At 31.2% G+C, this 25,019-nt stretch overlaps 4 protein-coding genes across 4 annotated transcripts; 1 reads left to right on the forward strand and 3 right to left on the reverse strand.

The window, feature by feature from the left end:
• Positions 1-1,815: 1,815 nt before the first annotated feature.
• On the reverse strand, positions 1,816-7,851 carry LOC139092435 (repetitive organellar protein-like). The gene is made up of 2 exons (XM_070642833.1): positions 7,695-7,851; positions 1,816-7,394 (listed from the first exon to the last, which is right to left on the reverse strand). Exon 2 carries the CDS (start codon positions 7,337-7,339, stop codon positions 3,803-3,805), a length of 3,537 nt encoding a protein of 1,178 aa, XP_070498934.1. The 5' UTR covers positions 7,340-7,394; positions 7,695-7,851; the 3' UTR covers positions 1,816-3,802.
• Ptp36E (protein tyrosine phosphatase 36E) lies at positions 7,718-21,675 on the reverse strand. The gene is made up of 18 exons (XM_070642834.1): positions 21,118-21,675; positions 12,453-12,580; positions 12,260-12,283; positions 11,969-12,084; positions 11,649-11,807; positions 11,282-11,569; positions 10,856-11,021; positions 10,493-10,642; positions 9,943-10,170; positions 9,778-9,854; positions 9,638-9,656; positions 9,511-9,542; positions 8,854-8,934; positions 8,591-8,763; positions 8,217-8,411; positions 8,005-8,089; positions 7,877-7,888; positions 7,718-7,783 (listed from the first exon to the last, which is right to left on the reverse strand). The coding sequence occupies exons 1-18, from the start codon at positions 21,168-21,170 to the stop codon at positions 7,718-7,720; spliced, it is 2,052 nt and encodes a 683-aa protein (XP_070498935.1). The 5' UTR covers positions 21,171-21,675.
• Positions 21,676-22,912: 1,237 nt separating this feature from the next.
• Positions 22,913-23,459, forward strand: Sdhaf3 (Succinate dehydrogenase assembly factor 3). Its single transcript, XM_070642512.1, has 2 exons — positions 22,913-23,139; positions 23,191-23,459. Exons 1-2 carry the CDS (start codon positions 22,973-22,975, stop codon positions 23,381-23,383), a joined length of 360 nt encoding a protein of 119 aa, XP_070498613.1. The 5' UTR covers positions 22,913-22,972; the 3' UTR covers positions 23,384-23,459.
• On the reverse strand, positions 23,363-24,980 carry wcd (U3 small nucleolar RNA-associated protein 18 homolog wicked). Its single transcript, XM_070642511.1, has one exon. It carries the CDS (start codon positions 24,920-24,922, stop codon positions 23,444-23,446), a length of 1,479 nt encoding a protein of 492 aa, XP_070498612.1. The 5' UTR covers positions 24,923-24,980; the 3' UTR covers positions 23,363-23,443.
• Between the last annotated feature and the right edge of the window lie 39 nt (positions 24,981-25,019).

Here is a 25,019-nt window from a genome sequence, read left to right on the forward strand (position 1 = left end):
TTTTAAACTTTTTTTTTTGAAAATTATTAAAAAAATGCAATTTTTCTTTGGCGTTTAATATTTTTTTTTTCCTTTTAGTTATTTTGACCGACTTGTTCCACTGTTCGACTTCAACTGAAGAAGAATTAAAGCATAAAATAGCACAGACGTTAAAGAAAGTTATAAAAAAAAATTTTACTTAAAGAAAATGTAATAATGGAAAGAAGAGAAAAAAAAATATATAAAATTATGCTTCGCATTGAGGAGAGATAATACAATTCGATTCAAAATGCTCGCTCACTGTCTCTTAACAACAAATTAATAATATGATGTATTTATCAGTGTTATGATTAATAGATTTTCTTTCATTATTTGCTCTCTTCACTGTGACTGTATTGTACTCGCTACTTGGTGGTTTTTATACAATTGAGCTGTTAAGTAATGCAGAAATTTTATTTTAAAATAAGTGGATTAAATTCCACAAAATTTTTTTATTATCGTCGACATAATTTTCAAAATTATGTGATTCTGTGGTAAAGATGACTCTATTGAAGACTACTGTGTTGAATATTTGGGAATTATTAGGCTTATGATTTCTGTTATTATGTATTTAAGCATATATGTTGAGCCCGAACAGCACAGATTGGTTAATCGATTAATAATCCGGCTCTAAGTTGTAGTGAGATTGACTTGATGTCGTATTCTGGATGAATCCGGAACCGTGTCAGAGTCACTCCGCATTATTGCCGGTTATTCGATCAAGTAACCTACTTCTTCTGTTCGGGAAGCTTCATTACATGATAGGAATGTCTTATTTTAACCCGAGCAACACTGGATAGGACAAATCCACGTGAATTCCAAAAAGAACTCCGTACTGAATAAGGCAATCCAGCAAACCTCATTTGAGTCGTAAAATTGGGTCAAAAACAGTCGCTATGATAGCATCTTCCCGATAGCATGGCAACGGAACGATGATTTTACAACTAAATCATGATCCTCAATCGAATGACTCCAAAGAAACACCCAAACAGACCCATGTATCACCCGGTCAAAGCTCCTCAAACAAAAGGTGCCACAATGTTGATTTTAATTAGTATTTAATCTATGCAACCAATGTTCCCTATTAATACACAGTTATTACTCATTTTACCACAAAATTTACTTCTCCTTTGTCAATATATGCTCCATATAGAGCATAAAGTAGAATGCAAATAAATTATGCACTAATGAAGTCATGATTGAATTATGATATATAAATGCATAGTAGAATACAAAATACCTTAGATGCAGATGCCTTTTGTGTTAGTTTATCACTTCTTTCAGCAGACTTCTAAGTATGTTGTTAGAAATGAATATAATTTGAGGATGACTTGACTTGTTTTGAAGGAAGACAATGTTGAGAATTCTCTGGAGGTTTGGAATACTTGGAAGCTATTCGACTAATACTCTACCAGCTAACATGAGCATGCTCCATGTATGTTCGGATAGATCTCACGAGCTACACAATAGAAGGAAGTTCCGTCACGGACCGGAACACATCCGGATGGCACACCGAGGCGGCTTCTGTTTGGTGTGCTAATAAAAGAGCTTTGTCGAAGCTTTCAAAAGCTCCACGTCGAAGCCTTCTTCATTGTGTTCCTCAGGTATGTGTCTTTCCAACTTTAGAAAACCTCGATTTGCAATTCACTGCCTTAAGATATCATCTGAGCTTCTCATTAATCTTGCTTCTTCACTCATGCATTTAATAGAATTGTTGTGATTAATTCCGAACTTTCCAGCCGTAAAAGCTACTGAAATTAAAGTTAATTTATTAAGAAATTAAAAAATTATCTCAGATTCTCGATTTATTAAATCTTCTCCTTTATTCTTCATATATTATTCGCTTCTTCCAAAAAAAAAAATCAGATTCTTCATTAAGATCATGACTTGGTGAAACAATAAAAAAAATTGTTTTTGGCAAATTAAATTTCTTGCCATAAACTTTCTCATGACAAATTATGATTTTGACAAAAAAAAATAATATTATTAATTACTTTTTTTTTCTTATTTACGATTTTCTATAACAAATATGGACGACCTTTTTTGTAAGGTGAGAAATACAATTAGTTTTTTTATTTATAACAAGATTCGTAAATTGGATTTTATCTATCAAGTTTTTGTTTAATGGTCTCACAATTTCTTTGTATTAACAAGTTTTTTTTTTCATCATTTGCAATTTTTTTTAACATCAAAAATCTATCACTACGTTTACTTAATTACTTTGCTGATTACTAATTTTTTAAAAAATAATTGAACATTTTTTATCGTTTTTTTTTTCTTCATATAAAAATCAATAAAATCTTTCAAAATAAATATCATAGAAATTTTGGAAATTTATTATATAGACGTTAACAATTTGATTTTTTTTTAAAAATGGGGCTTAAAGATTAAGGCTGGTTTCATTCATATTTGCAAAAAATTCTTATTTTTTCTCTTATCAATCTTTCTTCGACAACAAAAAAAGACTTTGTGAAGATTTAAGGAACATAAATTATTACATTTATCAACATTTCACTATAAAATCAGATGGGATTTATTGTTAATCCCGAATAGAACAAGTTTATTAATCAATCCAAAATCTGGCACAAAGCTGGCGTAACTCTGGCAGAGGCGTAGCCAGATATTTTGGGGAGTAGAAAACAATGACTTTCTGCATGATTCGATTTCCAACCTTCACCATGCCACAGGAAGTTTGTTCCTGAGGAGTAATTAGAAGAGGAGGTTGGTAGCTGCCCATGCCAGAACCCAGAGATAAATTCAGGAAGGGGTTTGGTTACTACTCATTCCAGAGGCGAAGTCAGGGGAGGAGGGATGGATGCTTCCCTCTACTAAATACGCTTCTGGATCCTGACATGGTACCAAGTCATAGTCACGTCAACCTGAAACCAGATTTTTGATCGATCAACCGAATTGGGGCCGTTCACTTATTACGTAACGTAATTCAAAATATCGACATTTAGACACCAACCATTCCTATTCATTCTAGAGAGCATTACGTGATAAGTAAACACTCCCATTGTACTATTCAGGTAATAATCTCTCACATGAGAGAAACTTAACATCACCAATTGGATTATAAAAATAAGTTAAAATGAAATTTGACCCTGGGTTTTTCAAAAAAAAAATGTTGGTATCAGGCACAAACATTATAAATAATTTTTTATATCAAATTATCATTGTGGATAACACGTAACAGTAACTTTAATAAACATGTTCGTCTATCCAAATAAGTACATAGCAATAAATTACAACAACAATTGAATATTATTTTATTTGACACATTTTTTTTCCTCGCTTTCAAAAAAAAAAGAACATTTTTTTCCCATCATTTCAATTAATTATAATAATGATAATAATAATAATAATAATGTGATTTTCATTGACAATCAATTTTGCGTAATTATTTTGTTCTCGCTTTCTTTCGGCGCGTAAGTATTGACATTTATAAGTAATAATTTTATGTTTTTTTAAATAACATAACAATTTATGCTTCTTAATTTATAATTTAATTTATCATTAAGGTAAAAATTAACTTAAAGTCTCTTATTTAGTTCAGGAAAGAAAAAAAATTCTTCGGACTTTTTACGACACTTTTTTTTTCTCACGAAACATACAAAAAATTTTATTTTTTGATAAAGCTTTTGTTTTTTCACTGGTTAGTACACTTTTTAGTTTAATGTCTGTTTTGTTTTTATCGCTCGTTTCTATTAAATGCAATAGTAGTAAAAAGAAACTTTCTGACACTGTTTTTTTTAATAATTTTCTTCTAATGTTTCTTCTAAATCTACAACGGGGTACATTTATTGGATTTTCTTTTGTTAATAGCTCCTAATGAATGACTTCGCTTTGACTTATCTTTATCCAATTGCTCGTCTCTGCTACGTGTCGATATAGATTGATTTAAAGTCGTCGATGTCATTGACTGCGACATTACTTTTATTGATGATTTTTCCTTTTCTTCCGATACACTTCCGATAATATCATCGGAATCTATATCAAACGGTTCTAATTTTTCCATAGAACAACGCGATGGTAATTTAATAGCAGTAAGAACAGTTGTTGCAACTGATGGTGTTGTTGTTAAATCTGTATCACTATCATTTTTAGCTCGTGAAAATAACTTGTCAAATTCCTTATTCAAAGCTTCAGCAAATGAAGATTTTTCATCGTTAAATCTCCGCACTTCGTCATCATCATCGTCATGTTCGAGTTCATCACAGTCAATTATTGTATATTGGCTTTGTAGTTCATTCTTTATTTTTTCTTGTTCACTTATTTCTGAAGATAATGTTGCTACAAGTTTGCCTTCATTGCTTTCCGTTATCGAACCTTCTGGTGTGATAGTAAAATCATCTATTTCAGATATTTTCAATGTTTTTATTGTTGTATCGGGAATAACTGCTGCTAATGTTATATCATCAAATATGTCACTATTTAATGATAAACTTAACTTTGATGTGCTACAGCTATCTAAATTTATTTGCTTTACTGTATCAAATGCATATTCTGAATTGCTATTTGTCTTTAATGTTTCACTAGAATTACTAAGCAAATCTAATGATTTTGAACGTGTTATATTTTCACTAGCTGATGTACAAGCATTTTTCACATATTCGGAAATTATATTTTTAAGGTTGCTATCTTTTTCACTGCTTAAATTCCCTAATACACTATCTTCATCCTCATCGCAATGGTCTTTTGGACAAATCTCATAAAGCGACAACAGCTTACTTTTCTGATCACAATAATCTTCTTCTCTTGATTCCATTATTACTTCAACCACCTCCCTCTTCTCTTCTTCCTCAAAATTCTCTTCGTCTGTCTCATCTATTGCTAGAATTTCCTCTGAATTACGTAAAAAGCTTGATTCATAACGTTCTTTATCCGGAACGAAATAAATTTCATCTACGTCACCTTCAATTCTATATAAACGGTCGTCTGGTTCTTCTTCTTCCTCACCTTCCTCTTCTCCTTCTTCCTCCTCAGCCTGATCTTCTTCTTGACAATAATAATTTCTCTCATCATCTTCAAAATATTGATCATTTTGATCAAATTCAACTTGATGCTGTCGAGTATATGAACTACGTCTTCTTTCAGCTAAATTTGGTGGTTGATATTCATATGTATCACCTTCAGAGCACTCAAGTTCTTCTTCCTCAAATGCTTCAGGTGGATTTGGATAGTATGATTGATCTTTATAATAATCTGATGAATAACTTTTGATATTGAACTTTGGTTCACTATTTTGCTTTAATAATGTTGCTTTCCTTAGACTAGTCGCTTTCTTATATGTGTGACCCGTATCAACATTTGTATTTTCATCACTTTCCATTAACGGCTCATGTTTATACAAGCCAGTAAAATCTTGCGAGCAAAATTTTTCGAAAAGTTCCATTGCTGTTAATTGATATGACCCGGTTTCATTATAAAAGGCTTCGCTTAAAGGAGAAGTGCATCCGTGTTGCTGTAAAGTTAAAATATCACTTCTATATTCATTAGATGTACCATATTTTCCATAAATTCCCATAGCATTTAATCTTAAATTGCTTGAATTACGTGTACTCAAGTCAAAATTTGATTTCGATAATAACGAGAGCTTTGATGCGATTGATTTTAAATTTAAATTAATGTCATTGTTTGATTGCGATTTACCAAAAAATGAAAATTTTCTCTTTTTTAACATAAATTTCTTTCCTTTTAGTGATTTTGGTGATGCCAATGATGCCTTTGAGGATGTAAGTTCATTAACTTGTGAATATAATGATAATGGTGTAGCTTGTTGTTGTGAATCGACTTTTGTTTTTGACTGTGGAATTGAATCTTTCTTTTTATTATTATCATATAATGCAGATGTACTAAACCGTTTTACTTTTAATAACTTATTCATTTTACGAAATTTGCCAAAGCGTCTTTCAAATAAACTCAATGACTTCTCTTCTTTTTTGGCACTTTGCTCACTCTCGATTTTATTTTCCTCTTCAGTTGTTGATTGAGTTTCAATGCTATCGTTCTTATCAGTATAAAGTGTATCCTTATCTCCTTCAGATTTTGTACGTTTTCCTGAATCTTTACGTGCCGGCTTATATTCAACAACCGAATCTGCTTTTCTCGGTCGATTGCAATAGCCTTCATACTTATTTGTATTATTGTCTTCTAGAAAATTTAAATCAATACTTTGATTCTTCCACTCAGTAGCCGGATATTTATCTTTGCCAATTTCATCAAGCGAATCACCATCACTTTTATATTCACGTTGTAAACTTGAACGAATATGTTCCTTATATTCCTTTTCTAAACGTTCTAAATCAATCGGCTCTTCCTCGCATGTTTCCGAAAAGACAGTATCAGTTGACATATTTTTGGAAGATTTTTCACTTCCTTCAATTGAATTTGTTTTACTTTCCTGTACAATCGACTTCTTTGATGGACTGTTATCTAAATCTTTCAATAAAGCTTGATCCTTGAAAAGTTCCGAATCAGTTCGAATAATCTTTTTACTTTTCTTTAATGTACGTCTACGCGCGCTTAATGGTATATTGGAGGAACTCGATTTATTCGATTTACAATACTCATCGTCGCTTGTTTTACTTTCAACTTCAGAAGCATTACGAAAATTTTCAAAAAGCTTCTCATCCGATCTATTACGAAACTCACGCGCACTTGACGCGCATGTTAAAATATTTTCAAAATTTTCATTAGTCTTAGAATCTAATAATTCAGCTGATTTGCACCTATAGTCGTCACGACTATTGCCTAAATATGAATTGGAGCTTAAACTTCTAAATTTTTTCTTAATATTGGAGCTAAGTAAATTATCATCAACAGTAAGTGAATTTTCTGATGAGGATATGTGTCTTTGTCTTTTTGGTGAAATGCTAGTTGTTGAATATTTTTCCTTTTCTATTTCATCATCATAATCGTCATTAACATTATCCTTTTTATTATTATTTGTATTACACTCTTTACTATCATCCGTCACTGATTTCTCATCTAATCCATTATTATCCATATTTGTCTTTGTCTCTTGATTTTGATTAAAACCACATGCAGCAGCTGTCACTTCCATACATAAATCAAATGTTCCAACTGTTTTCATTCGTATTAAGCTTTGCTTTCGTGGCTCATATCCTCCCAAACTATATAAACGACATTTCTTCTTTCGCTCAACAATTTTTCCATCTTTATCTATTACATAGCGACTACTGCTCTCTTGTGATGGCTCACTTATATTACTTAATATGTTACTTTTAAATTCAAAATCAGTGATAGTTTTATCTATTATTATACGACCCGTATTTGATTTTATTTTAATTTGATCCATATTTTCTGTGTCCGGTGTTAGTGGAGTGTTTTTCCCGCGACCAAATTCAATGAACCTATATCAGATGAATAAAAGAAGAAGGAAGTCATTAGAAATAAGGACTGAAAAGTTGTCATTTTAAGGCACTCATAACGTAGCTCGTGTGATAAATTAAAATGAATCTTTCTAGACTATGTGATGCTACATTTTAATTCAATTAAGGGACATTTTTTTTGGGTACGTGTGAAATAAATTTTCATTTAACGTGAGAATAATTTTAAAGTCACTTGAATAATGTTGCAGATAAATTTTAAAATAGAGCTACTAATGGCAAAACTAGCTGTATATAGATTTATGGTCCAATTTTTAAACTTACCATTGATCGCGGATCTCATGTTCTCACTTTTTCTCATTTTCCTTATTTAGATAATGAAGCACGTAATGCAAAACTAAATCGTAACAGTACTAATTTTTTGAGAGAGAGAAGAACAAATTTATATTGCGCGTTAGTAGCTGTAATGAATGAACATTTAATATATAGATATTTATGATACTCACTTTATATTCCGTCTAAAATAAATCAAATCGATAAATGTTTTATTGGGTGATTTATGTTTGTAAAAGGAATGGTAAATAAGAATGAAAATTTGGCATAAAGAGCTATGAAAAATTATATTAAATATTACCATATTATCTATTAATTGAGGTCTATGTCGTCTAACAGTCTTTGATGCTTGAAAAACATCAACCTCTGAATGTTGTATCACTTGCCTTACATCACATATGATAATTGATGACGTATTACAGAAGGTGAATAAGAAGATTGAAATTAAGAGATAAGTAAAGAAGGAATACGTGGAATAGGAATTAAATTATTAATCATTATTGATTAACTTACTCAATACAAGCATTTGCAGCACAATACACCCCCGCACGAGATCGTCCATCAGGCGAAACCACACAAACGGGACCCATTGCCTTCTGTCGCCACCTTTCTACCATATTCATCAATTCAACTAATGAATTTGTGCTTGTCGGTACTTTATGAGACAAAGGCCAGCACGTCAATTGGAAAAGTTGAACTGTGCGTGGACTATATATATAACATTTTTGTGTACAGAGCAAAAAATAAATTTAGTTTTTTTTTATAAGGGCAAAAGAGAATGAGAAGAAAAAAAAGGAAAAAATTGGTAAATAAATCGATAATTGATGCAATGGACTTCAGTTTTTTGTTGTTGTTGTTTTTCCAAACATTTATCAATGAGTACTCACACTGCTTTAACGCCCGCCATCAATTCAGTAAGGGAAATAACCTTCTTATTGATACGAAATATCCAAGTTTTGATGTTGGTATAATGATTGTGTGAAATGTGATCAATTGTAAATACCGGACCGTACTTTTTGCTTTTATGACGACCCTCGGGCCAAAATCCTGGGTATGTTTGCTATTCATACAAAAATAATGACAATTTATTTATTTTTTTACCGTAATATGAAATTATTATTATATTAAATTAATGAATGTGGTTACTTACGGAATTATGAGGTGGCTGGCAGAGAACAACAACGGCAGAACATTCATGATCGTAAACTAAACTCCAAAATTCACCGCAGGTCTGATGAAAATCGTATTTGAGGGGTGGAAATATAAAATAAAATAAATGTGAAAATTTTATTCAAACAGTTTCCGAAGTCGAACTGAAAACCAACAACTAGACTGTGAATGAAATAAATTTTTCTTTAGCTTTTTTGTCGGAGCTTTCCCGAACAGCACAATGTATTAGCTAAGGTACGATTCTGGCACCACTATAATGCCAATGTGACACCACTGTGATACCACTACGATGCCACTGTGACACCACTACGATACCACTGTGACACCACTATGATGCCACTAAGGTAACTCAATGACGCAAGTACGGTATCACTATGACGCTACTATGACACCACTTTGATGCTACTATGACACCACTGTAACGCTCCTAGGACACCACTGTTGACGAGTGATTTCAACCCATTTTACGTCGTCCATATTAAACGCGATTCCCCGAATTGTGCCACTCGGGATTACCATGGATTATGGACTGAAAGCTTTCAGCAAAAACATATAAACTCACTTGTAAGTCGTTGTTGGTTCTCAAGGATAATGTATGTGGATTTAATATTGGCGAAAAAAAAAAGAGAAAACTTACAGATTTTAATGGCCATTCAGTTACAATATATTCTGTATGAGGTGCAAAAAAAAGTAAAGAGAGAGCAAATAAATTGAAAAAGCCATAAAACAAAGAAGAAAAAAAACAAAAACAAAAATTACATTACCTCTCGGTTTTGTGTAGCCCTGAAAACGCCAAGGTAAATCATTCCATGATACATGTGTTTTTTGGAGTGTGTGAAACAAAAAGAAGATGGTTGGAACATTAGAGAAAAGGTAAACATACAAAAAGTGCTCATATACTTACGTCAACAAAGACTGCATTGATATAGTCAGTAAAAGCATTGCCTTGAAATGACGTCAAATACGGACGGAAGTTATCAGCTATATGGAGAATGAGAAAAAAGGAAAAGAGAAAATGAGGAATGAAAAAAATTATTGAACATTTCATGAATTCATAATTAACTCTTACGTGGAACACAAAGGACATCTCTATTCTTCTCACGATTGTCAGCTCTATGACCACCAGCACAGTCACCAATTGAAAATCTCGGTGTTTGCTTACATATCTGTGCATATTCTCTTTGGTATTCATTAAGCTTTGTCACAGGATCTTTTATGCTCTTTTGTTTGAGCTTTTGTGATAAGTCTTTTACGGGAAAGAACGAGTTTCCGCAAACAACATATTCTTCCAATGTATCTAAAGAAAGACAAATGAAACAGTGACATTATTTGTGTTAGACGATAAAATACAATAGCTAGTTTGCTGCTTGTTAGTTCAGTTTACTTAATTTGTTTCTCATTAATCTTTTCTTTTTTTGTTACTAATTGAAGTTCATTCATGACACAAAAATCATTGAAGTTATTTGTGTGCATTAATTAAAAATTCTAGCATATTTCCATAAATACAAGAGTATTTTCTAGTATTTTGGCACAATTGTCAAATATTTCATTCTAATAGGATTATTGTTTCCGCTTATTTTTAACATAGTGACATGAAAAACAAGCTGTATGATATGTACCGTAAATAAATTTATATTGATCAACAATCTCAATCAGTCCCTTCCGCGATTGACGAAGTTTCTTCAAATATCCGAAGACGTAAAATGAATCCTCTTCTTCCGCTAATTCAATATTCGCATCAATAGCCATAAATACTCCACTACGTCCTCCTTTAAAAATGATTGTTGAGTAGTATGGAAAGGAAAAGAAAAGAAAAGAATGGAATAGAAAATAAGAAGGCATTTTCATGATATAGAAAATTTATATTATATAAGCATGGAAAGCTTCTATATATAACAATAGTAAAAAGAGTTAAAGTGGATATAAAGGGTTTCCTTTATAAGGCATGAAATAAGGGAGAGGAAATTCAATATCAATTTTACCTCCATCATTGCAATGAACGAGCATCGGCCGATCTGATTTCAATGTATTTCCTACAACTTTACGTACACGTCGACGAAATTCAAGTATTGCATTTGAGAAAGGACATGAATGTGATGACCATGCTGTATAATGAAATTGCAATAAAATTCTCTCCTCGACTTTCACCTGTGAAATAAATTAAATTAAATGGATGAATTAAAAATTAAAGCAGAAAAAGAAGGAAAAAGAAATTAAAATTTTTTATGACAATTTTCATGTGAAAAGATAATTTCCTGTTGCGTTCAATAATGTCATTAAATGAAAATAGAAGAAAACAGAATGACTTGGAAAATAAAAGACGCAAAGTGGCGAGAGTGTATGCTGTATACACAAAATAAAAAGATTGAAAAGATAAATAAAAACAAAAAAAATATATATATACTTACATTGTTGTGCATTTTATACAATCTAAATGTTCGAATATGGAAATTTGCCAATTCTTCTTCCTTTACGACTCCTATGTATATCTGATATTCTGGTTGTACACCATAACGTTCGTCTTTTTCTTTTGATGCTGGCCAGTATTGTACACACATTACTTTTGTAAAATCAAAAGTTTTTGTAAGCATCACAATGCACGACACATGTTCTTGCCACACCATTCGCCAAAAATCAAAAACTGTCTCTTCTGTCGGACCTTGACTTACAATATAAGCGTTTGGCTTTAAAAGACTCTATTTTAAGACGAGAGATAGAAATTTGAAATAATTAAGTAATGACTTTTAAAAAGATATTTAAAATATTTTTGCATACATCGACATATGATGCATTAATATAGTCTGAATCAGGAATGCCAGGAATTTTTTGCAAAACAACTCTATTATAATCATACGGTACGGTCTTCTGATTTTGATTCTTTTCCAAATTATTCTTTTTCGTCGCATGTCGACATGAGTTCGTCTCAACGGCAGTCTAATATTGATGAAGATAACAAACAAAAAAAAAGGAGATCACATATTGTGGAATTAATAACATTGAATATGTATATCATAAATCGAAAACTCATCAATAGATTCATATTGTTATTATTATTATTTAATTATACGATGGATAAAGTCTATCACAAAACTCACTGTAAATTCAATTTTATATAAAACGGGAAACTTGCGCCGTTGCTCACATAACTTTATAAAAAACTTTAATTCAGTCGGAGAGTCTGGTATCGTTTGTGATAGAGGATTATTTTCATCTGTAACAAAAAGAGGAGATTGTTCATAATTTTATTGAAAAGTTTATAAAATGGCTGGGGTGCTACACAAAATAAAATAAAAAAAATTATATATTTTCCATTCATTTTTTTAAAATGTAATAAAAACTTAATACATATATAGGAATATATATGGTATTATGAACTATCAGCTCACCCTTAACAGATAGCTTAACCTTATCTAAATACACAAATAAGACAAGAAATACAAAAAGATAAAAAAAGAACAAATAGAATAGATAAAAAAAATGAGATAAAATTTTATGCAACTACAAAATTTTATTATAAGATTGAATTACAAGATTATTGGATGGGGGGGATATCAACACTAAGGACGGAAAGAAACTTACCGAAAGATAAAAGACCGCTATTGAGCATACTGAGCTTTATTGTATTTGGAATTGATATTAAGCTTGTACTACTCAACGTTTTCTTCTTTTTTGGTTTCTCAACGTCCACACATCGCGATTGTTGCGATCTATAACAAAGGCAACAAGTAAATCTAAATATTCGAGTCATCAAAAATAATAAAGCAAAAGAGTAAAAAAAGTAAAAAAAAAAAACAAGAAAAAAATAAGAAAAAAAAATGCAAGTCTTTAATGATAGAAGCATCTAAAATAATTCATCCTCAACAAATCTATGTACTGTTAAAAACAAATGAGTGACTAATGATCCTTGTGTTTATAAGCACGATTGCTGTACATATCGATTTTAAATTTATCGCTACTGCATGCTCACTAAATTAAGCGGAAAATTTTTTTATCGTACGAACACGTTGTTAGCTGTAATTTATTGATTTCAACTCAATTTAAAGGAAAAAAAAATATTAAAATTGTCATTTGAATGGAAAATGAAATTTAATGTGATGAAAAGGAAGAATTTTTAAAGTAAGTAATGCCTTTTGTACTCAGATCTGCTTATCTGCGGAACAATTCAAAAGAATGTTTATTTTTTTTACACAATTGAATTCAACAAAAAAAAGCTTATTTTTGGAAATGTCGAATCAAACGAATCAAAGCTATAATGATGTCTATTGTGATGATATGAGGAATGATTTAAACAATTTTATGTCTTTAGCTTGAGTGGAATTCGGGTAAATATTGATGTGAAATATTGGAGAATTGAACTTTTACCAAAAGATAGAGTAAAAATCAGATACATATGACTGGGTAAGGGGGAGAACAAGGCAAAATAATAATTCAACACAAAGGATTAGGGAATTGAAAAAGCAATAGTCTGACTCCGAAGCTGACCAATTCTTGACCATTTTATTTGAAATGCTCCATTGGGGACCGAGCTCTGTGCCGGGATATATCTTTGGATTTAAAGCATATCCTAAGAACCCAGCCTGAAGGATGGCAGCAATCAGGATAGAATGGAAAGGTTTACAATCTATCACCTTTGAACTCAATTTGTACAAAGAAAACAATAACATGTTATCAGTCCTGAACTAACCACGACAACCCAACCAAAACAACGTTGGAGCTGGCTGTTCTGTATGAATTTACAGGCAATAATATTGCCATATAAACCAATTTCAATCAAATTGTATCAAAAACAATAACAATTTCAAATTCGCATTAAAATCTTTTATCTTTTTTTAAGTGAATTATTTGCGATTGATTGAAGATAACATTTTATCGGTCTGGTTACTAAGGAATCAAACGAGACAGCTTGAATTAGGGTTTCATGATGTCTAGAATTCGATAAATTGTCGATATCGAGACTGAGATTACAAACGAATTCCTCGAAGTTTCTGTCATGACAAAGCTTGTTTCCAATATTGGTTTCTGTGTCGCGAATCCTTAGTTTAAATGCATAATCCTGTTATACTTTAATATAAACATTAAGGACCCCATTGAGTCCCTTACTAAACTTGACCTCTCTCTTCAACAAATGTCAGACGTATTTCTAGATTATAATATCAAAATATTTTCAAAACACTAATTAGACTTACAACTTTGTAAGCACACTTCTTGTGAATATATACATTTTTTTTTAATTGTATCAACAAAATCCGTATTTCAAAGAAGAATTTTACATCTTTTCCCATCTTCATCAAATTTATTTTTAGCATAGATTATTTCTTTCCTTTATCAAATTACGCTTCACAATTTTTCTCATTGCTTTTGTTTGCTCAGTAGCTTACCGAATGGAAATTTTTTTTTTGTTCATTAAACAAAATGTTTAAAAATAAAAAAATATTTAAATTTTCAATTTACGTTATGAAACAAATTTTGAAAATTAAATTAAATATTAATTCAAAATAAATCCATGCTGACAATCATGTAAATATATTTATGAGAATATTATGTCAATGTTGTCGTTATATGTCTTTCAATTAAATTTCATTACAAGCTGTTTTATAACTGTTTTTAATGTTCCCGAATATCGATTCTCATAGATAATTCAAAAGCCATTAAAATCCAAAAGCTCACAAAAATGACATTTGTTTCAGAACTTTATAAATATTAAAATTAAGTTATCAATGTTTCGATGAATTCATTTGAAAGCTATAGCAGTGTAACATATGTGGATACTCTTCTTTTATTGACAATTGTCCCTTTGTTGCAGTGTTGTTCAAACTTTGTTGCGTCATGGCACAACTTGGTGGTAAGTATCGACCGAAGCCACACGCGCCATACGGTTCATTGTACTCACCAGGACTCGAAGTCGACTCAAATTTTGCATGAAGACGTGTTGACTTTGATATCGACTCAATTCGACTTTTCCATACAAAATCTAAATCGAAATCGAGCTCTGTTACTGACACTAGTGTGTCGCGACACACATGTTACCCACCACTGTCTTATTGGCTACACTTGTAAGTGAATCAATTATGGTGATCCAAATTTTATGCACACATATTTATTTTCATAAGTCGAACAAAATAACAGATGTTGAGGACAAAAAAAAGAAACTTTCCATTCAATTTCCATTTGAAATGTAAAGATAGTTTATAAATTATGTATTAAGCTTCTTTTATATCCTTCTTTAAGAGGATGTTAGCATGTATCTAGGTATACATTTGAAGAGTAAACGATTGTTCACATTATGATGATCTATTAATAGATCTCAATATTCATTTTATGGAAATTGATGATTGTCAATCAATGTTTATCGATTAAATTCAAAACGTCCTTTTCTATAATGTGATAACCGCATATGATTGAAACGCACATTAAACCTTCCATCGAGCAATATTGATGATGTATGTTGATACGTATGTATATACACACAATATGTGAACATATTTATTCTTAAACAATTTTAATAGAATCGTAAACATCAAAGAGAGAAAAAAGGGTTATTCACTTATGACGTACATGATTTTAAGGTGATTTAAGGTTTGAAACTATATAGAGTAGAAATTTTTTTGGAAAAAAAGATGAAAAGATGGATTAAAAATAGATTTGTTATTGATGTGATTTGGGGATGATTCATAAATGATGACTTTAGGTAAATGAAATATAGTTAAGCAGGAACATATGTGACTGATGGTAGCCGTCCATCGTAAATACGCATCTGATGACCAGGAAGAAATCGATTTCTATGCAAATAAGCGATTGATAATGAAACAGGATTGGTCAAACGCACAGATGCTCGAAAAGAACTAAAGAGACTTTATTTCGCAAAGGAGATACCTGGCATTTAACAGTTTGGAACGAACCATGTAAGAGCAATATATCAATGAGTTTCGAATAAATAGTATTGAAATTTGCAGACGTAGCGAAAGTCAAATTAAGGAGCCTTCTGAGGAAGACCATGAATCACAATTAATCTTTACGACCAGCGAAGTAAGTAAGTGTAATGAATAGCACCAGATTCAACAGTTATATGGAAGCACCAAATTGGATTAAAAGGACATTATCATTATCCAAAATTCCCAAGACAAAGCTAAGTAAATGACATAATTTATGAATAGCCCTATAAGGAATAAGAACTTTTTTGAGTGATGATAAACCAACCGCCTTTGCGTATATGAAAAAAAAAATTTCAAAAATGATGAAATGTTAATAGAATACAGAGTATTCTCTGCTGATGAAAGTCGATTGTAGGCGTGCAGAAGTAAAGTATAATGAACTAATTCATATTAAAGTCTAAATTGCCAATCAATCAATCTCTCTTTTTTTCGCCTTCTTGTTTTTATGCTATATATTTTTCTATAAAAAGCTTCATCATTATTTCTCATCCACGCAATGAAAATGCCAATGTTTTTGTATATATTAATCCAGTCATCCTCCTTATTTTCACAACACAAAAAAATGAGAGAATCCTAGATTATGTGATGTTAAAGTCATAAATTTCTTTGAATTATGGTAATTTTGGGCTTATTTTCCGATTAAATCACAATCTATCAAGATGCATTAAATATTCATCAGAAACAAAAAAAAAGCTTTTTTATCTCAAAATCAGTAATGGTTGACTCAAATTTGTTACGGGTATTGAGCATTAAAACAAAGATGGGAATAACAAGATGCTGGATTATAGATTGAAGACAGAATAGTCGTTATTATTAATATTGTGCTGATTGATTCTGTTGAAAATTTTGCTCATCGCTGTCTATAACTTAATAATTGGGTAATCAGCAACTCCACAAAAGAAATAAAATTTTTAGTACATTTGCTCGTCCTTTTGTGGTTAGAGCTGCTTACTTGCTCTAACAAAATGTGATTTCATTGTACTGATTAAGCGGTCAATGGGTTGGGATTGTGGCTTTGGTGAATTAACTTTGAATTTTTTGTTTTCGTGCGGTATTTCTAGCTCCTCTCATTATGTACATAAAAATTAATTAAAATTTGTTAGGTACTTATGAATGCGGGTGTAGCTCACTGCTTATTTTAAATTCATAAAGTATTGCGAATTTTTTCCATATTGTGTACAATATAAATAAAAGAAGAAAATCGAGATGATGTTTAGCGCGTGAAAGAATATACAGGCAATAATAGAATAATAAAATCGTTTAAAAGATTTCAAAAGAAGAAATCGAAAGTTTGCAGCTATAATCGTAAACATAAGAGGTTTTACGATTTTTTTTTCTTATTTTTTTGAAAGATATTTAAATTTCTTTCGGAAATTGAAAATTGAGGAAAAATTTTTGAATTTACACAGATTCTTCTGTGTTTGAAGCATTATTAATACTTTATGGAATTGAATTTCATGTCAGGTACTATAAAATATTCAGAATCAATCACAAATGACGTATAACTCTAACCCGAACAGCACAGCATGCTCTTCAGGGTACCGCTACGTCGCTATATTAACTGTAGGATGTAAACTTCCCCTGACAACTGCTGATTTTAATCAGAGCTTGAAGTCGACTTCATGGGATGACTGTGTTAGCAACGATACAAAAGTTCTGGGAATTAGAAACTGACAGAAGTTATCTAAAGACCGTTTCAGCTTTCGGCGAACTCTAAAGGCGGCAATGGACCGTCGTATGCCTTCGCCAAGGAAGTAAGTTGAAATCGATTCAGATTTTGGACTGAAATGTCGACTCAAGTTCTATACAAAATTCAAGTCAATTTCTAGCTCTAATTTCGACCCAATTATACGACGATAAACACAATTCCCCGTATTGTGCCACAGGGGTGATGTAGAAGCTAGTATCAAGCATCACAGCAACCCTCAAGCAATTAAACTTCAACAAAGTTTTGTACAGATTTTTTCTAGAAATTTATTTTCTGCACATACTCACATAAAATGCATTCAAAAATACCACACGATATTATAAAGTTGTAAAAAGTCATAAAGCATTGCAAAAATGATGTATGGAATGCAATTTTTATTCGAAATTAAACTTTCGTTTGTTCATAGTAAGGCAACAATATATTTACAAATTTGGAGCTTATAGCTTTTATTTTGTTTAAAATTCATCAAATGTTCATTGAATTTCCAAAAAAAAACTAAGTAGGAATGCGGATTGATACGTGTTAAAAGTAATCTCATAAGAATAAATTGCCAATTTTGCAGATTTTTTTTTTCAAAATAGAGTCAGAATTGCTCGTCGCAAGTGTCCCCAAAGAAATATGACAAAACAATATTTTTATCGATCAGCAAGAAAGAAAAAGCTTTTTACTGTTCAGGAAATCATCTAATTATTAATGCACAACAAAGCTCAAAAACATCCTTTTTCCATAATATCTATGCAAAATTATTCAACCTTTACTTTCCATTGTTTGGTGTTTCTTTTGATTCCTTTTTAATAAATGCCATTTATTTCCATTTGTCATCTACGGTTAAGTACTGTATAAAGTTTATTCGTTATAAAAGCTTTGATAAATCACCCTTCATTTAAGGTTCTTTATGGTAGGAGGTTGAATAATCCGTGCATAGTTGTATAATGGAAAAAGAGTAGCTTCCTTATAAATTAAATGCCCATCTACAAAACGATGATGATGATGACGCAAACAGCAAAGCGCAATAATAAACAAAAATAAACGGGTTATAGTTTGAGAGTTTTTCATTTTTTTTCACAAATAACATGTGTGATGCGAAAGAATTTACTCTGTATATTTAAACATGAATTTTAAGATAAACAAAAATGTGCTTTCTCTCAGCGGCATCGTTTAGTCATGCGCATTCATCATTTGAGATGCTAGAGCAATGAATAATCTCTTACTTCTGATACGTTTTTTTTTTTCTTCATATTCATGACTACATTCTGTTTTCACTGTTTTACGAACAACAAAAAAAAAAAATTTTTCTTTCTGTTATTTTCGTTTTTACATCTTTAAATATATATATAATATTGTACATACGTGAAAATTCATTCAAAATAAAAGACACATTTTTTTTTTTGTCAAGATCGCGAATAAAAAATATTTATAAAAATACATAATAATAAAGAAAGGGTTCAAGTTTTGGCAAGCGCTGAATGATATACAAGCTAATGAGTAAGAGAGATTGAGATTCGAGACGAGAAAAACGCAAGAAAATGAGGAATTGAGGTTTTTGAATCAAGTTTGTAAAATAGATGTAATTAAACTATATAAATTTCCCTTTCAGAAGGCATTTTGCCATTGTCAACAACGATATTTTTTTTACTTTCTAGACAGTATCATTATGTAGATGTTAACAGTTTCACTTACTACATCTATTATCATAATCATAGTCTATGACAGACGAAAAGTTCTTATAAAACTTTATAGGGTGCACAATTGTTAGACTAACTTAAGAAGAGCTTTACATTTATGGGTGAAATTTTTACTTAAAATTAAAGTTTTAATATCACAGACATCTTTTTGGCATGTGGTAAGCTTTAATTGGCTTTAATGTCCTACATTTAATGTAAAATTATGATGAAATTGTGATTTTTAAATTTTAATTAAAGGGACTGATCTACTGATTAACTTTTTTACATCCAGCCAACGATGATTATCACACTAAATTTAAATAAGGCAGGTCATGGCACCAAAAGAACTTGCAAGTTCATCTAAAGACTCTTATACACATTGTACAGATCATAATCAGCAGTAACATGTTCTAATCAGATTGCTCGATTCTTAAAGCTATAAAGGAGTCGTTAAAGGCACATTCACTTATGACGTCTAAATTTGAGAGGGAAAGGGGATGAGAGAAAGGGGTTGGTATCCTTTAACACGAATTAAATCTTAGTCCAGAGCTCGAAGTCGACTCGGATTTCGTATGAATAAATCGACTTGAGCTAACTCGACTTCGAGCTCTGAATCTTACTTTCTTGAAATGGTGCAATAAAATTCATGGCTAAACCCGAGCCTTTCAATATAGTAAACCGCATTTTTAACCGTAGAAATGGTTTAAAATCAGCCGTCAAGGTTCCGCCAGGGAAATTTCGCATTATATAGTTATTAATGAGACGTAGCGGAGTCCTTGAGGACACTTTGTACTGTTCGTAAAAAATTAGCTTGAGCCTACAAATCTGTCTGGGTCAAATTTTGCTTAATCACAATAATACCACAGACAGCAACCCTGATTTAAAAGAATTTAAAGCGCGTCCTCATTCTGTCATAATTTTTTCAGATTCCTATTGCCGTCCTTGATATTACATGTCAAAAGTGAATGACTCCATATGACATCCAGCATTTGTTTCGATGATATAAGAATATGAAGCTGTGTGAACATTTTTCTTTTAGAAAAATAAGCTTAAGAAACTTTTTAATAGAGTATGGTAGAGGAGGGCTATAGCTTTGGGATTTTGGATAAATGCTAGGATTTACTGCAGTGTAAATATAAAATTGAGCATGCACTAAAATGTTTCTGCATAAGGATGGTGTACAGCCAGAGTCAAAGCATACTGTTGCTCTAAAAAGGTCGACCACCGCAAATTAATTGGATCAGATCCATAAATGACCTCAAGTTTACAAGTTTTCTGATTCTTTCAATGAAAATTCCCATTAATAAATAAAATATCATAAACTTCAAGTGAATTGGCTCGAAAAAATGACGTAAAAAATGTATGTGAATCATATGAGAAATAATCCCGTGACTTTCTGGGAAGAAAAAAAAAGAAAATCGATGGACACCCTAGTCATAGAGGAATATGAGAATGTTCAGATAATGAGAAAAATATGCATAAAGGAGATGAGAATCGATAAGCTGTTCAAGGCTCCCGCGCGATAAGTAAGGAGAAAGTTTTTTATTTTATATTTGTTTTTACATTATCATAAAAATATGGTATCAAATATTTTCCATTCCAACTTCTATTTTTTTTTTGACAACAACATAGTTAATTCAGTACACAAATATGCGAAATGAATTGCTTGGTTTATTTTTCCCCATCACAATTTCTTTATCATTTGCAGCTGTTTTCATCACAAATAGATTTCTCGTAAAAAAGAATCTTTTTTTGCTGACGAAGGCAATGAATATTGAAAAAAAAACGTCCGTATATGTCGTGAAAGTATTCCAGACCTTCTTTTGTTATACGCCGTCATACGAAAATAAAGCGAGTTGTGAATGAAAATGGATATATAAGCGAAATTCGCCACACACACAAGATACATTTTTTTTAATTAATTTTTTTTAAAGCTTTACCTTGATCTATGCCTTCTCGACTGATGTGTCGATGTAGTTGCTCGAGAGGACATTTTGTAATCTTTTTCTTTTCTTTCTGCTTTATAATACAAAAATATTTCACTATTTTTTTTTTATATTGTAACGTGTACTTATATTTACAATAATTTCTTAATATTTTTTTTTTCTTTCTTCTTTTCAAAATTTTTTTATATTTTAAAAAAAAATTCACAATTTACTTTCTTCTTTTAGGATTTTTCTCTCTCTTTTTTTTAAAAAAGAATTTTTCTTTTGCAAAATAATTTTTTTTTCTTTCACATTAAAATTCTATTTTAAGCATGAAATTTGGTCTCAAAACACTTTACTTTCACAAAATCCTTTTCAGCTTTGTTAAAATTTTTAATAAAATACGAATTATAAGCACTTTTCACATTATCAATTGCTTAAATAAAACGAGATGTGCAAAATATCCGCCTATTATATATATGTGGAAAATTTTTTTTTTCTCTACGATAAAAATAATTTTTCATAAACTGTTTCTTTTCTGAACTTGAGCTGATGATCTCCGACAGACTACTGAAAAGTGCGAAAAGAAAATGTTTTCCATCGTCCCCGAGAAAATTCTCTCAAAAAAAAAAATTAATGAAAATGTGCTTTTCCGCTTTTCATCATCTGCTCTCGTCTCTTCTCTATGTATCTAGACTCTCTTCTCTTCTCAATTCCTTTTAATTGTTTTTATTGAACACATAAAAAATGTGAATGTGACAATGTGCTACTTACTATATTAATGATATTGAACAAACTTTTTTTTTTGTTTAGGATACTCGCTCATGAAACATTTATGAAGTGTTTTTATTGCATTAGCAAAAAAATGGTATAATTCGGGGAAAATAGAGACTTACTTACTTATAACTTTGATGATTGTCAATTTTTATGATTATTTTAATTCAAGGTAAAATTTGTCGGTTGCGGTTTCTTGCCATTCTTTTGAGCTTCATTTTCGTCTATAGCTTCCCATACTTCCAATGCTTGTAGATACAATTTTTGCATCGGACTCAACGAATTTTCATCAAATCCCTCGGCAGATCTTATTTGCTCTGATGCAACAAGTGGTTTTTTCTTTTTTATATCTTCTTGTTCACTAGTAATGGGGGTTTTGCGCTTCTTATTATTGGCGCTCATTAGCGTTTCATCCAATTCCATTGATGCTGTGCCATATGATTCCTCACATACGCTCGGCTTTACGACAAGAAGTTTAGGAATCTTGCTAATGTTATTTAAATTGCCTGAACCTTTTTTAACAATTTGCTGCTTATCATTCACGTCATCTATTGTATTCTCGCTTAATGTATTCTTTACAAACGACATATAACTTTCTTTAAAGCATAAATGTGGATGTGAGATTTTCAACTTTTCCAAAATGCTTTCAATGTCACTTATATTTTTCAAATCAGCTGGACTGAGAAACTTCTTGTAGTTTTTTTTAATCTTCCATAATTCCTCGCGAATAACACGAACTTCCTTGTATGTAAAAATATCCGTATCTCGTTTCAAATGCTGCAAAATTGTTTTAATTTTCCGAATAATCAATGAATACTCGTTATCGACGCTCAGCGATCGTTGTCTGACTGTAATCGATAATATTAATGATTTATCTGCTCTTATAAATAGAATAAGCTATAATTAAGTCTTTATTACTCACCAATTTGTGATTTTTCACGAAAATTCATTTTGCCGCGATTTCTTTAAACTGGACCATAAAAATAAGTTTAACGGTTTTTCAAAATTCAAATCTTTTTTGAGGGTTTCTACGATTTTGAAGAAAATCAAAACAAAGTTACAGAAATTTTATTAATTAATTTTTTACGCCTTAATTATGACTAGTCACGTTCAACGAGTAAGGATTTTATATAAATCAATATTAAAGCTACACAGAGGTCTACCTGCTGAAGTCCAAGAACTCGGTAATCAGTATGTACGAGATGAATTTAAAAGGCACAAAACTCTGAAAGAAAATGACGATCAAATTAAAGTTTTTATGTGGTAAATATAATTAATTTAATTAATAAACATGTGCTAATCGCAGTTTTTTAGGGAATGGACCGATTATGCAATTAATCTCGCCAAACAATTGAGTGTACAAAACATACAGAAAGACGAGAAAATTGGCAAGAATTTGCATGAACAGGAACTAGACAAATTCAACGACGAACAAATTGTGCAGCTTAACGAACTGTATCTAGCGTCAAAAGGAAAAGATGGTGAATCAGTTGAAGATAAAAAATAGCTTAATTCATGAATATTTATTTCATACAAATTTAACTCATTTAATAAATTTTAAAAACTATTAGTAATTATTATAATGTCGTAAGCGATACATTGGAACTTCTGAATTAAATGTTCCGACACCAAGATATCCACTTTCAGGTGAAAAGGCTAAAACTGTTGGCTTGCCAATTGTATCAAGATTAGATGGGAAATTGCTGAATACACTGCCACTTTCTACATGCACAAGTTTAAGTGCCTTATTATCATCAATTGAACACATCGCTAACAATTCTGTTGTATGATTAAACTTTAAGTCAGTAATTTCTGTTGTCAAATTGGATATTGATTTAAGTGGCTGTGGATATTTTGAATTTATGACATCTTGTCGGTCATAAATGTTGACAAAGCCTTGACGTGAACCTGTTGCCAAAAACTTTCCATTGGAACTAAGTGTCAACACTGTTCCATTGACACAACCGTCATCAACAAATCGATGCTTAACTCTTTGCGTTCTGATGTCAAATATTGTAATTTCATTATCGTCACTATGAGAATACAATTCATTGGAATCGGATGAGAAACTCAACGATGTACTTTGATGTTCCTGCTTCATCGTACACAATAATTCTTTAGTGACACTGTGTAGCAAGTGAACTTCACCAAATTCTCCAATAACTGCCATATATTTTCCACAATTACTAAATTGGAAATATTTTAAATTTTTTAAGGGTTTTGGCAATCTGGTGCGTTGCTTATATCCAGTCATCAAGTTGTAGATATGAAAGTCCTTCAATGTTCCACCAATTACTAGTTCCTCGCCATTATTTGTTAATTTACATGAATGTATGAAGAATTTTTCATAGCAAATGTCATGAATCTTTCTATTTTCCTTTCCATCAATGGCAAACATCGAGACAATTCCTTTAGATCCAGAAACTATTCCAACAGTTGACTTTGGATGAAATTCGCATGACTTAATTCGACCTTCTGATTGTGTTGTTCTATTCATGTTCTTCAGACGTTTAAAATTGAGTAGATTCTTAGCAAGTAATCCTGATTTTGTAGGCTTGTCAGTGTTCAAATGTCCAACAGCTTGATTTATAACATCTTCGTCCTCTGATTCCTCTTTCTGTCTATCTAAGTCAGCCCATTTTGGTTTTTTGCCTATGATTCTCTCAAGCTTTCTTTTTTGCTTAATTTTTGCAAATTCACCTTTAACTTCCACATAATTATCATCATCAGAATCGTGCCAAACTGGATCTTCATTGTTGACTTTTTCACTCTCATCATCTTCATTTCCAGCAACATCAAGGAAGAATGTTTGTTTGCCTTCTAATTTCTTGATTATTCCTTCCTTGTCACCAAACAAAAAGGCATTCATAGCCTGTTCATCCTCTAAATCTTCAGATTTCCTTCTCCTCTTTTTTGATGTTTGTGGTTTTGGATCTTCATCAATTTCTTCATCGCTGGAACTATCATTTATTTTGTTATCTTGACCATATTCTTTCATTATGGCTGCTAAATCATCAAAATCACTATCACTGCTGTCACTGCTCATGATTATATTAAGTTATTTAATTTATTTTTCAAAAAAATTATCTCGACGAAAGCATGTGCTTGATGTAAACAGAAGAAAATTATAAAAGTCTCAGTAA

Source organism: Chironomus tepperi, unplaced genomic scaffold (genome assembly GCF_022539635.2).
Source record: "Chironomus tepperi strain 1889 unplaced genomic scaffold, CSIRO-AGI_Ctep_v1 contig_298, whole genome shotgun sequence".
Taxonomy (NCBI): Eukaryota; Metazoa; Arthropoda; class Insecta; order Diptera; family Chironomidae; genus Chironomus; species Chironomus tepperi.

What these genes read in the sequence shown, in the direction of transcription:
- LOC139092435 (XM_070642833.1), bottom strand. Translation starts at nt 7,339, where the DNA reads ATGGATCAAATTAAAATAAAATCAAATACGGGTCGTATAATAATAGAT.
- Ptp36E (XM_070642834.1), bottom strand. Translation starts at nt 21,170, where the DNA reads ATGTCCTCTCGAGCAACTACATCGACACATCAGTCGAGAAGGCATAGA. An exon ending in CTGAATGGCCATTAAAATCT is followed by an intron (nt 8,935 to 9,510) that starts GTAAGTTTTCTC and finishes GATTTTCATCAG; the next exon opens with ACCTGCGGTGAATTTTGGAG. An exon ending in ATGGCGGGCGTTAAAGCAGT is followed by an intron (nt 8,412 to 8,590) that starts GTGAGTACTCAT and finishes TTATATATATAG; the next exon opens with TCCACGCACAGTTCAACTTT.
- Sdhaf3 (XM_070642512.1), top strand. Translation starts at nt 22,973, where the DNA reads ATGACTAGTCACGTTCAACGAGTAAGGATTTTATATAAATCAATATTA. An exon ending in CAAATTAAAGTTTTTATGTG is followed by an intron (nt 23,140 to 23,190) that starts GTAAATATAATT and finishes GCAGTTTTTTAG; the next exon opens with GGAATGGACCGATTATGCAA.
- wcd (XM_070642511.1), bottom strand. Translation starts at nt 24,922, where the DNA reads ATGAGCAGTGACAGCAGTGATAGTGATTTTGATGATTTAGCAGCCATA.